The following is a 12,335-nucleotide window of genomic DNA, read 5'->3' as shown; positions in this document are numbered from 1 at the left end:
GGGTTCAGGGCTTAGGTGAGGTGTTCAGGGCTTAGGTGAAGGGTTCAGGGCTTAGGTGAGGTGTTCAGGGCTTAGGTGAAGGGTTCAGGGCTTAGGTGAGGTGTTCAGGGCTTAGGTGAGGGTTCAGGGCTTAGGTGAGGTGTTCAGGGCTTAGGTGAAGGGTTCAGAGCTTAGGTGAGGTGTTCAGGGCTTAGGTGAAGGGTTCAGGGCTTAGCTGAGGGTTCAGGGCTTAGGTGAGGTGTTCAGGGCTTAGGTGAGGGTTCAGGGCTTAGGTGAGGTGTTCAGGGCTTAGGTGAGGGTTCAGGGCTTAGGTGAGGTGTTCAGGGCTCAGGTGAGGGTGCAGCACTTAGGTTGAGGGGTACAGGGCTCATGTGAGGTGTTCAGGACTAAGATGATGGGTTCAGGGCTCAGATGAGGGTGCGGGACACAGGTGAGGGTTCAAGCTCAGGGGAGGGTCGATGGTTCAGGTGAGGGTGCAGGGCCATTACTGTGTTGGCTCTTTTTAAATAAACAATCTATGGGAGCTCGTCATGGTGCACCCCAGTGGATGCAGGCCCCCGGGCTCTGTCACACTGACATACGCAATAGCATCCAGTCCTGTAGTGTGAGGGTGAAAGGGGGTGACAAGGTAGATACATTGTACAGCTCCTCTTTAGAGAAATTTGAATAGTGGGAGGGAAGAGGGAGAATGCTCAGAAGAAGGGGCTTTTGTTGTTTTGAAGAGTAAAGGAGATTTGTGCCTACCTGTAGGGGCCAGAGAAGGTGAAGGTGAGAGGTGGGCAGTGAGACCAAAAAAGGGGTACCACATTCCTAGAGAAGAGATGGGGTCAGAGCTGCTGGGGAAGTGCAGGAGCCTTGGGCTCACTCAGAAGACAGGCCAACCAGCAGGAACAATGACAGTGAACATTCATGGGGTCCCACTCTCTTATCACCTCATTTGATCTTGAGAAGGCCCCAAGGGGTGAGTGGGTGATGTTCATCCAATTTTGCAGGTGGAATTTTACCCAGAACATGGGGATTGTGAGGGAATTGAGGTTCTGAGCCTCAGCTGGGTGCACCGCCCAGCCCTCCCCATCCTACAGCCTCTTTCCTTGTCTGTAGAAGGGGACATACTGGGAACTGAATAGGGTAACAAAGACCTTTACTCCAATCCCTGGTTGTCTTTCTTGACCAGGACCTCCAGACTTCCCCCGACTTTGCTTAAGGATCTCCATGCATCACTTTGGCTTTTAGAGGCCTTTGGTGCAGCTTGAGAATGGAATGATTTGGAAGTGGGTTGTGGCTTTGTTTGCTGCTGTATTCTTGGCACGTTCCCCAATGCCAGGCTTGAAGTAGGTGATGAACAAATGAATCCCAGTGCCCTGGGGTGGCTGTGGCTATCAGGATCACATTCCCAGCCCGAGAGGCAGAATGTGTCTCATTCACAGCATTTCTCCTTGCCCCTTGTGTGTTTGGACAGATATTTCCAGGCCTGATTCTCTCAGATATAAAACCGGCCAAGAGGATGAAGTTCAAGACCGTCTGCTACCTGCTGGTGCAGCTCATGCACTGCCGGAAGATGTTCAAGGCCGAGATCCCCTTCTCCAACGTCATGACCTGTGAGGACGATGACAAGGTAGGAGTGGCAGGGAAGCCTGCTGCGCTGGAGCTGGACAGATTTCTGTCCTGTCCTCCCAATGTGGTCCCCATGCAGTGTGGCTAGAGCAGAATTCCCTGTTGACGTGGATAATCTTGTAAATGCTGCTTAGAGCTGAACTACTTTTTATTTCCTGCAAAAGTCATTACGGTGTACCTTTTTGCTCCTTGGCATTCTTTATATTTGTCCACAATGTATGTATTTATTTGTATTTATCTGTAACTTCAAGCTAAAATTCCCCACCTGCTGTCTAAATGGCCTCTGAGGATGTTCATTCTGGGCACATGTGCTGGGCCCTCGCTCCTTATGTGGACCTCACACTAAGCCTGGCCCTGCCCACCTGTTGTCCTCGTCTCCTGCATCCAAGCCTGTGCCTGATCTGCCTGTGCCTGTGTGGCTTTCCGGCTCCCTCTCTGTGCAGGAGCGCGCTGTCGCAGAGGGTCTTCCCCCGGCACTCTCAGTCAGCAGCCCAGCCGGGACGTCCAGTTGGGCAAAACACTGTCTTGTCAGCAGTCTCCACCTCTGACCTCCTGCCCGCAGCACCCGATTCCCCACCCCAGGACCCTGGGCTTCCCAGCTTTGCCCAGTTATGGAAAACATAGCTTTATGTCAGGTGCCATGGGCAGGGTGAGCCTGGAAGCCTGGACCTTTGCAGTTCCAGTGTCACCCCTTCATCTCCATCTGCCCCTGAGATGGGGCTCCCTACTGCTGTGCTGCTGCCTTGTGATGGGTGAAAGCAAGTCCGAAATGGGGAGGAGAATAGCATCTCCACTGCAGGAGCCATCAAAGGGTGGTGATGGGGGGCAGCAGGCGGCTGGTCTCTGCCAGGATGTCTGGTGGTTCCAGCAGGGTGTGTGCCAAAGACAAGAGGAGCAGGTGCAGCCTGGGTGCACACAGCAGCCCCCACCTGCTGCAGTCACCCTCTGCGGACATCCAGGCCTGTCACCACTGTCTTCTCACCCCTCTGCCACCCACATCTCCAGATGCAGCCCGAGCCTGCCAGCCTAAGCTTTTGATGGAGCCCAGCATTGGAGCTGGAATTAGGCATCAGGTGGGAGAGCGCATTGCACCATCTGTGACCTTGGCGCAGCTTTTGTGAGCAAACGTGTCCTGAGTTTAGAGGAACGGCTTACAAAGGCTCTTGGACAGACTGGGACCACCTCAAATTGTCCTCCTACTCAGGGTCCCTGTTCCCCAGCTGTGCTCATTCAGTGGTGTGGGAGCCAGGGCGGCGGGGACCAGCCTCTAGGTGGCAGTGTTGCACAAGGGCCCAGTCATGGCCTAGCTGGTGGGAGCTATTTAAGAAAATTATTCACATGTTGGGAAGCCGAGGAGGGTGGATCACGAGGTCAGGAGTTCAAGACTAGCCTAGCCAAGATGGCGAACCCTCATCTCTACTAAAAATACAAAAGTTAGCTGGTTACGGTGGCAGGTGCCTGTAATCCCAGCTACTCAGGAGGCTGAAGCAGGAGAATCGCTTGAACCTCGTGGGTGGACATTGCAGTGAGCCAAGATTGTACCACTGCATTCCAGCCTGGGCAACAGAGTGAGACTCTGTCTCAAAAAAAAATTTAAAAAAGGAAAAGAAAAAAATTATTCAATTACACTTGCTAAAACACAGTAAGATAGTCTGCGTTTTAAACACAGTGAGATAGTCTGCAGGATCATAGCTATAGCATAGGAACCACAGCAGTGGAGTCATGCCTTTGGGGAGAGAGGTTGGACTCAGCTCCTAACAGAAGGAGGGGAGTGAGGGTCAGTGGATGGAAAGTTTCTAAGAGGAAAAAAAGGGGTAAGGGGATGCTGGCCATCCAACCTAAATCAATTTTTGCTGGAGGCAGGCCCAGGTGCTCTAGCTCCCCTGGGGGCTGGTAGAAGGTGAGGAACATGATCAGATAGGAGGGTGATGGGATATTGAGGGTGGGGTGTTCTTGCTAAAACTGGATTTTATAAGTAAGTGCACCATTGGGCCTAGGAGAAGTTTCAGAGCCTGGCTTAAACTTGGTCAAGCAGAGAAACTGTGTCAGACCCCACACATCTAAGGCCTCTCCTGTAGGTTCAGATCCATCCCTCACTGAGTGGCCTGGACGTCCTCCTGGGGGTTTGGTCTCCCACCCTGCAATGGGGGTGACCATGCATGTAGCTTCAGGTCCTCCCAACTGCCACCATCACCAATGCGGCAAGGATGAACTCCTGCCGTCGGACTTTACCCCCCAGGGCATTCATGCAGGCTCGGTTTCTTCTCTCTGCACCCTCTCCTGATCGTAAACATAATTGGTTATGGAAAATATAGAGAAACACAAAAATGCACAAGGGAAGAAATGAAAAGCATTTATCTGGAATTTCACCATCCCACAAAAAAGCTATCATGAATATTTTGTTCCTTCCCATTTCTTAAGCGTGTGTGTCTGTGTATTTTTTAATAAACTCTACTGAATGATACACAGCCAGTTTGGTTGCTTGTTTTTTTTGTTTTGTTTTGTTTGTTTGTTTGTTTTTTTACTTGCCAATATATCATAAATATTTCCTTAGACTATTAAATGCTTGTGAAAAATATGATTTTTTTGTCCTTATTTTAAGTTCTGGGATACATGTGCAGAACATGTAGGTTTGTTACATAGGTATACAAGTGTCGTGGTGGTTTGCTGCACCCATCAACCTGTCATCTAGGTTTTAAGCCCCGCATGCATTAGGTATTTGTCCTGATTCTCTCTCTCCCTTTGCCCCCCACCCCCTGAACAAGCCCTGGTGTGTGATGTTTCCCTCCCTGTGTCCATGTGTTCTCATTGTTCAACTCCCACTTATGAGTGAGAACATGTGGTTTTCTGTTCCTGTGTTAGTTTGCTGAGGATGATGGTTTTCAGCTTCATCCATGCCCCTGCAAAGGACATGAACTCATTCTTTTTTATGGAGGCAAAAAATATTATTTTTAGAAATCATTATGTAGATTTCCTGTCTAAGTTAGAGAAACCATTTACTTAATCAACCTCCACTGATATTTAGGTTATTTCTGTTACGTTTAAATGAAGCAGATTGTGGACAGAGCTTTTGGTCATGAAAGTGAGTTTACTTCTCTGGCGGTTTTGTGTAATGGAATCCAGAGAGTCACGTGTCTGCCTGAATGTGTGCAGCCTGTTAGGGTTGTTATGCTCACTGGGCCCACCAGGTGGGGAACGTGTCATTGCCTGTCTGAGCCAGCGTGGGACACGTCTCTGTTCAGGTTTCCTAATACCTGGCAGCACAATTGTTCCCTCTAATAGGCACCCCCAGAAGCCTCCCAATTCGGTCTCTCTCTTTTTATTGAGTGCTGCTTTTGTCCTTCTCTTCACACTTAAATATTGAAGCTTGAATTAAAAAATAAAAGCTACATCCTTGAGGAATCGCCACACTGTCTTCCACAATGGTTCAACTAATTTACACTCCCACCAACAGTGTAAAAGAGTTTGTGTCCTTTGTAGGGACATGGTTGAATCTGGAAACCATCATTCTCAGCAAACTGACACAAGAACAGAAAATCGAACACCGCATATTCTCACTCATAGGCGGGTGTTGAACAGTGAGAACACATGGACACAGGGAGGGGAGCATCACACTCTGGAGTCTGTTGTGGGGGGAACAGAGGAGGGACAGTGGGGTGGTGGGGAGATTGGGGAGGGATAACATGGGGAGAAATGCCAGATACAGGTGATGAGGGGATGGACGCAGCAAACCACATTGCCATGTAGTACCTATGCAACAATCCTGCATGTTCTGCACATGTACCCCAGAACCTTAAGTGCAATAAAATATATATATATATATGTATAAGCAACATCCACACATGATACAAAAATTAAGTCCTCCAAGATGTTTGCTATTTTGTATTTCCTTCTAGAAAATCAATTTGGGTGTGCACCAGAGGTTAATGCAACTAGGAGTTTATCATTTTGTCTTACGTGTTCTTTTCATTAGGTGACAGACTTTAGAAATCCTGGAGGCACAGACAATTCCCAGTCATTTCTTTTTTTGAGACAGAGTCTTGCACTGTCACCCAGGCTGGAGTGCAGTGGTGCGATCTCAGCTCACTGCCATCTCTGCCTCCTGGGTTCAAGCAATTCTTCTGCCTCAGCCTCCTGAGTAGCTAGGACTACCGGCGTGCGCCACTGCGCCCAGCTAATTTTTTAGTATTTTTAGTAGAGACAGGGTTGCACCATGTTGACCAGGATAAATCCCAGTCATTTCTAAGTGACCGGATGGCCTCCTGCTGCAGGAGGGAGGGAGGGGTGTGACCTCACCACTGGCTTATTGGTTGGTGGGGACTTTATTTCTAGAGGTTGGTCTCGTGTCTACTGATGTCATGAACATCCTATTTTACAAATGTCTTAGCAAATCTTACGGGGATAGCCTGCGGCATTTCTTTGTAGTGGAATTGCTGGCTTAAATGGTCTGTTTTAATTTTGCATAGCTGTAGTCAAATCGTTCTCTTTCAAGCATTTCCTGTGCTCGCTCCGGCACCTGAGCCTTAGTTTCCTCAATGGAGTCAACACTGTGTTTTAGCCTGGTTTAAAAAATCACCAGTATGCTCCATGCAATGTCTTTTCTTCTCCGCTTCTGATCTACCTAGGGGCTCTCCTATCCCATCTCCTGGGCATTTTGTTTAAATATGGCTAGGAATTTTTTCAAAATATAACTTCTACCATGTCTATCTGAATTTAATGAAGATAAAATTTCAGCTTGTTTGGTCCACAGTTTTTGAAACTGATTGCAATAATGTTTTACTTAATTCTGTTGCATTTTAAAAATCTACAATACTATGTTTTTCGAATCGTGATAATTTTGCTTTCTCTTTTTCATCCTATGTTAAATGATTGTATTAGGGTGCACATTTTTTAAGTTTTGGTCTGGCTTTAATAGTTACATAGGGTTTTACCACTAATTGTGATGCTTTGGGTTAGGAGTAATAGTATATAGCTAATTATTTCAAGAAAGTGAGCCATTTGAGTTGCTTTTGAATTTTTTCTTTTAATAAGTGGATATTGAATTTTAGAAAATACTGTTGAGTAAGTAATAAGATGCTTGGCCTGGTGGTTCCCCATCTGACTATTAATATGGTCAGTGATATCACTGTATCCTCCAGGGTTCCTTTGACATTGTAGGAGCTTCACTTTCCTGTCCATCGCTATGGTCTTGGGCTGCTCCTGGTACATTTTCAGAGATTTGCATATCATCTACTCACTGAGGGAAAGCTACCTTCCTCTCAGTGTGTTGGTCACTCTCGTGGCTGCCTGCCACAGGCCAGGATTTATGACTGTGGAGGAATAGCAAGTGAGCTGACAGGCAGAGGATGCAGGGTGGTGACGGGATTTGGAGGTGTGGCAGACCTGAGGGTAGACCAGTGTCTATCATTCCTGACCTGAGGGATGGTCCATATCCATTAGCCCTGACTAGAAAATGAATCTGTGTCCATCAGCCCTGACCACAAGGAGGATCTGTGTCCCTTAGTACCTGACTTGAGGGTGAACCTGTCCTTCAGTCCCTGACCTGAGGGTAGACTTGTGTGGATCTGCCCCAACAGGAGGGTGGATCCACGTCCATCTCCGCTGGCTTAAGGCTGGACATGTGTCCATCAGCCCTGACCTCAAGGTGGACCTGTGTCCATCAACTCTTCACGTGAACTCTCAGAAGTGTCAGACCAGGGAGCAGTTGACACTGGCCACTGGTCTTCCGAACAAGCCCAACCCAGTGACTACGGGGGACTCAAGTCAGGGTCTGCTTGTCTGTGTGGTAGCCTGAATGGGCAATGGAAAAGCTACTGGGCGCAGCAGAGACTTGCACTGGCAAGGACTCTGAGCATGGTTTCCTCATTATCTCCAGCCTCAGGGCAAAGGTTCCCCCTTGAGTATGGGAGATTTTACCTGGAATCATCCCTTTAAATGGAATCATACAGTATGTGATCTTTGAAATTGGCTTTTTCTTCACCCAACATTATGATCTTGGGATCCACCCAAGTTGTGTGTGGTAATAGTGCCTTCCTATTGCTGAGTAGTCCTTCATGGTGTGGGGAGAACACCGTTTGTTTAGCCATTCGCCTGTTGAAGGACATTTCTGTTTCCAGTATTTAGCTTTTACAAATAAAGCCACTGTAAATGTTGTGCAAAATTTTGTGTGCACATACATGCTAACTGTTCTAGGATAGATGCCCAGATGTGTGATTGATGGGGTCATGTTTAGATTTTTTTTCACAAACTGCTGAACTGTTTTCCAGAGTGTCTGTTTTATATCCCCATTCTCAGTGTTTGAAGGACCCAGCTCCTCTGCTTCTGCACCAGCAGATTTGGTGTTCTCTCTCTCTCTCTTAAATGTCGCTGTTCTGCTAAGTATGTAGTGATAACTCACTGTGATTTTATTTTTGCATTTCATGGTGGCTGAGGATGTTGAACATCTTTTCATGTGCTCATTTTTTTATCCATGTGTTCTTTTGCCCTTTGGTGAACTGTCTCTTCATGTCTTTTGTCTGCTTTCTAATTGGATTGTTTGATTTTTTGTGTGCTGTTCATTTTTGAGAGTTCATGATATATTCTACAAATGAGTCTTTTGTTAGAGATGTGGTTTGCAATTATTTTCTCCCAGTCTCTAACATGTCTTTTCATCATCTCAACAGGGTCTTCTGTTCTGTCTCCCAGAACAGATGTTTTCAGTTTTGAAGATAACCAATTTATTGATTTTTCTCTTTTATGAATCATGTTTTTGGTGTCATATCTAAAAACCTTTTATATAACCCAAGTCCCAAAATTTTAACATACATTTTACTCTAAGAGTCTTATAGTTTTACATTTAATAGTTAAATCTATGATCCATTTTGAGTTCATTTTTTAATAAGGTGTAAGTTTCACTTATTTTTTAGGTTTTATTTTTGCTTGTGGATATCTGGTTGCTCTAGCACCATTTGTTGAGAAAGTATCCTTCCCCCATCGAATTGCTTTTGTACTTTTGTCCAAAGTCAATTGGCTATACTTACGTGAGGCTATTTCTGGGTTCTCTATTCTGTTCCATTTATCTATTTATCTGTCTGTCTGCCAACACCATACTGTCTTGATTAATGCAGTTATGTAAGTCTTAAAATCAGGTAGAGTGATTCTTCTTGCTTTATTGTTTTAAAGAAAAGTGGGCTATTCTAGTCCCCTTCCCTTCTGTTTGCATGAATGTGGCTATGCCTCTTCATTTATTTAGATTTCCTTTGATTCCTTTCATCAGCATTGTGAGGTGTTCAGCATATGAGACCTTGCCATGTTTTGTTACATTTACACCTTGTATTTTAATTTTCTCAGTGATTATAAGTGATACCACATTTTAATATTGGTCCTCCTTTTTTCATCACTAGTGTAGAGAATGCCATTTTTTATGTTTATCTTTTATCCTGTGAAACTCACTGATTTGTTCTGGGGTGGGTGGTGTCCTTTGGGGTTTCTTTCTGCCTTATTTATCCCAGACTAGAAACCAGAGAAGCTGGCAGCCAAAAAATGCCATTGGATGCAGACCAACTTTTTAAAAGCCGCCCCTCCCCCCAAAAAAAAGACCAGTTCTTTCTAGGCAAAAAAAAAAAAAAAAAAAAAAAAAAAAAATGGGGCAACCTAGCAAAACAGAAAACTTTTAGACAGCAACCACCCTATCATAGCCAAAGACTGTGAAAAAGAATCTGTGGCCCCAGTTCCACCCAGGCCAGCAAATACCATGTGGGGAGCCTCAACTTTCATCTTTATTAGGCTGTGAGGAGGCACACCAAGGCCCCACTGACATAGTGCCACAGTGCCAGACGAACCTCAGTAGAAGTGGAGATGTTCATCCGCATTGAGTAGTAATGAGCTCCCACTTGTATTGTCAGTGGAGGCCTAACGAGGACTCTGAACGTCCGTATCTACTCAACAGTAACAAGGTGTGTGGTGTCACCTTGTGCCAAGCGTCAGGTTGTCATGGAGGAGGAGTGGGAAACCTAGAATTCTACCCACACTGTCCCAAGCAACACCACCCACCCCACACTGTTTTCCTTTGAGTCACAAGGTCCCTGAGGTCACCCTCTTCTTTCCACGTTTCACAGCCTATGCGTTTATTTTATTTTATGTTGTCAGTGTTTTTACCACTCAGTAGGAATAAAAACAAGTGTGTTCATTTCATCTCTTCTGGAACCTCATGGCTAGCCTCTTGTAATACTCTTATTTTCTTCTCAAATGTATTAAGTACCAGAGGTCCTGTTTATGAAGCACTGATAGTGAGCTCATGGAAAGTGGTTTTAAATTAGACTCTATTTTTCTTTTGGCAAATGGTTGCTTTCTTGTATCCCTCATGTGACATATGGAAGCTGTGGAGGGGAGGCTCACTCTCTGTTCCCGTCAGCCCTGGCCAGAGTAAGAGATTGGTGAAGCCACTTCTTTTGCCACCGTTTGTCTCTCTTAGAAGGAGGGGGTTGGACTCCTGTTCTTGTAACTCTGGGGCATCTCTTTCTGCACGTGTTGGGGTTTTATGAATTTTGGAACCTGCTCTTACTGGGCGCTGTTCTCCCCACTGCACACGTGTTTAATCACATAACCATTGCTGCCGTACCATCACACAGGGGCCACAAAACCCCCATTACAGGTGTGGGAACCCCAGCACTGACTGCCAAGATGACTCACCTGCCATCTCACCACTAGCAGGGCAAAGCCATTATTATTAAATCTCGGATTCCCAAACCTGACCCCAACCTGCCCTGGATCAGGCTGGAGGGAGGGTACGAGTGCTTTTCTTCAGTAAGTGGAGAATTTGATGATATATTTTTTTTTATTTCCATGGTGGCTCCAGCGGAGGGCATTAAGAACAGCCTCGGAAAAACTCAGAAACCGCTCATCTTTTTCCACCAACGTTGTCTACACCACCCCGGGCACTCGTGTCAACAGGTACATCAGCCGCCTCTTAGAAGCCCGCCAGACAGAGCTGGAGATGGCAGACCTGAACTTCTTCACCCTGAAGTACAAACATGTTGAACGGGAGCAAAAGGTAAGCAACTCTGGTTTTCGGCTTCCCTGGTGCTGCTTGCGAAGGCGCTACCTGGCTGGAGGAAGCCCTCAGCCCTGATGGGTTGAATTCTCTCTCACACAGTACCACCAGCTTCAGGACGAGTATTTCACCAGCGCTGTTGTCCTCACCCTCATCCTGGCTGCCTTATTTGGCCTTGTCTACCTTCTAATAATCCCGCAGTGAGTGTTTCTATTCACAAGGTGGGGAGCTCACCAAGAAGTCCCGGTTTCTGGGGTTCACGTTTGTATTTCTGTTGTATGCTCAAGCTTGGTCTCCGACAATTACTGTCCCAGTGTGCCCAACGTTTCAGGGAAGACATTAGCCACCCAACATTTCCTCATGTTCTCAAGTCAGTGGTGTAACAAGCCTTGATGTCATACAGTGTGGGAATGATCACTTTCCATTTAAAATTTTGAATTGACTCAATTCTAAGACCCCATATATTTTCATGTTTCCTCATCCATGTAACATGCACCATTGCTGTAATAGTAGCTTTTGGCCGGTTGCAGTGATTCATGCCTGTAATCTCAGCACTTTGGGAGACTGAAGCAGGAGGATTATTTGAGGCCAGTAGTTCAAGACCAGCCTAAGTAATATAGCAATAGTGTATCTCCACCCACCCCCCCAAAAAAAATTAGCCAGGCATGGTAGCACTTGCTTGTAGTCCCAGCTACTCAGGAAGCTGAGGCAGGATGATTCCTTGAGCTCAGGAATCTGAGGCTGCAGTGAGCTATGATCTCACCACTACACTCCAGCCTGGATGACATAGGGAGAACTTCTCTCTAAAAAAAATAATAATAATAACAACTTTTGAGAAGAAACTGCACTGAATGAGCTCATTGGCATTTAAATAACATTTAAACATCATATAAGTCAATGTGAGTTTGGCAGCTTTTTTTTTTTTTTTTTGGCAAGAAAGACAACACTAAGTCTGCATTTGCCACTTGACTTCCAGATATACTAACTTCTTAATAAAACTTACCAACTGAATACTGTCTCCTCTGAGTTTGAAAGCACATGGAGGTCACCCCGTAACTGTGGAGGAGGAGGAAGCTCAGCCCCGGGTGCTCTGCATTCTGCCCAGCCCTCAGACACTGAACACGACAGCCTGCCTCATGGCTCTATTTGGGATTCAAGCATTTTCTAAAAATGTCCTTCCCAGACAAAGCCCAGCAGAGAACAGCTCAGCAAAGTCTGGGAAACTCGTCTTTCCATCATGAGGAAAAGGGCTTCCAGAAAAGTTCTGTCTCAGCCTATCCTAGATCTCTGTGGTGGGGTAGGAGAAGTGGGAGGTAGACTGAGGAGGGGCCCCCTTCTCACCCAGGAACCCCAGATGCCCTACCCTAAAAAAGAGAACCAGCCTCGGCAGTCCCCAGAGACCCAAGTGGCAGGCATCCAGGTTAACGATGCTGCTTCCTCCTGAGGGCAAAGGGGATATGGAGGGAGGGGCCAATTCTCAGGTGTCTCTTGGGTCCACCTCTCCCAATCCCCATCTATCAGTGACTCTCATGTTTTCTGTCCCCCAGGAGTGTGGCCGTCTTGCTCCTGCTAGTATTCTGCATCTGCTTCCTGGTGGCCTGCATCCTGTACCTGCACGTCACCCGGGTCCAGGTATGTGGGTGGCCTGTGTCCTTTATCTGTACATCACCTGGTCCAGGTGTGTGGGTGG

The 12,335-nt window shown here is 46.5% G+C and overlaps 1 protein-coding gene across 1 annotated transcript in view; it reads left to right on the top strand.

Annotated features, from left to right (window-relative positions):
- Nucleotides 1–12,335, top strand: part of ADCY1 (adenylate cyclase 1) — a 132,874-nt gene that overhangs the window by 83,751 nt on the left and 36,788 nt on the right. Inside the window, exons 8-11 of the mRNA XM_017524568.2 lie at nucleotides 1,460–1,615; nucleotides 10,451–10,645; nucleotides 10,748–10,845; nucleotides 12,193–12,277. Coding sequence (XP_017380057.1) covers nucleotides 1,460–1,615; nucleotides 10,451–10,645; nucleotides 10,748–10,845; nucleotides 12,193–12,277 — 534 coding nt within the window. The remainder of the gene's footprint in view (nucleotides 1–1,459; nucleotides 1,616–10,450; nucleotides 10,646–10,747; nucleotides 10,846–12,192; nucleotides 12,278–12,335) is intronic.

The sequence above is a fragment of the Cebus imitator genome, unplaced genomic scaffold, assembly GCF_001604975.1.
Source record: "Cebus imitator isolate Cc_AM_T3 unplaced genomic scaffold, Cebus_imitator-1.0 Scaffold34, whole genome shotgun sequence".
NCBI classification, from domain to species: Eukaryota; Metazoa; Chordata; class Mammalia; order Primates; family Cebidae; genus Cebus; species Cebus imitator.
This window is presented reverse-complemented; position numbering and strand designations above follow the sequence as displayed.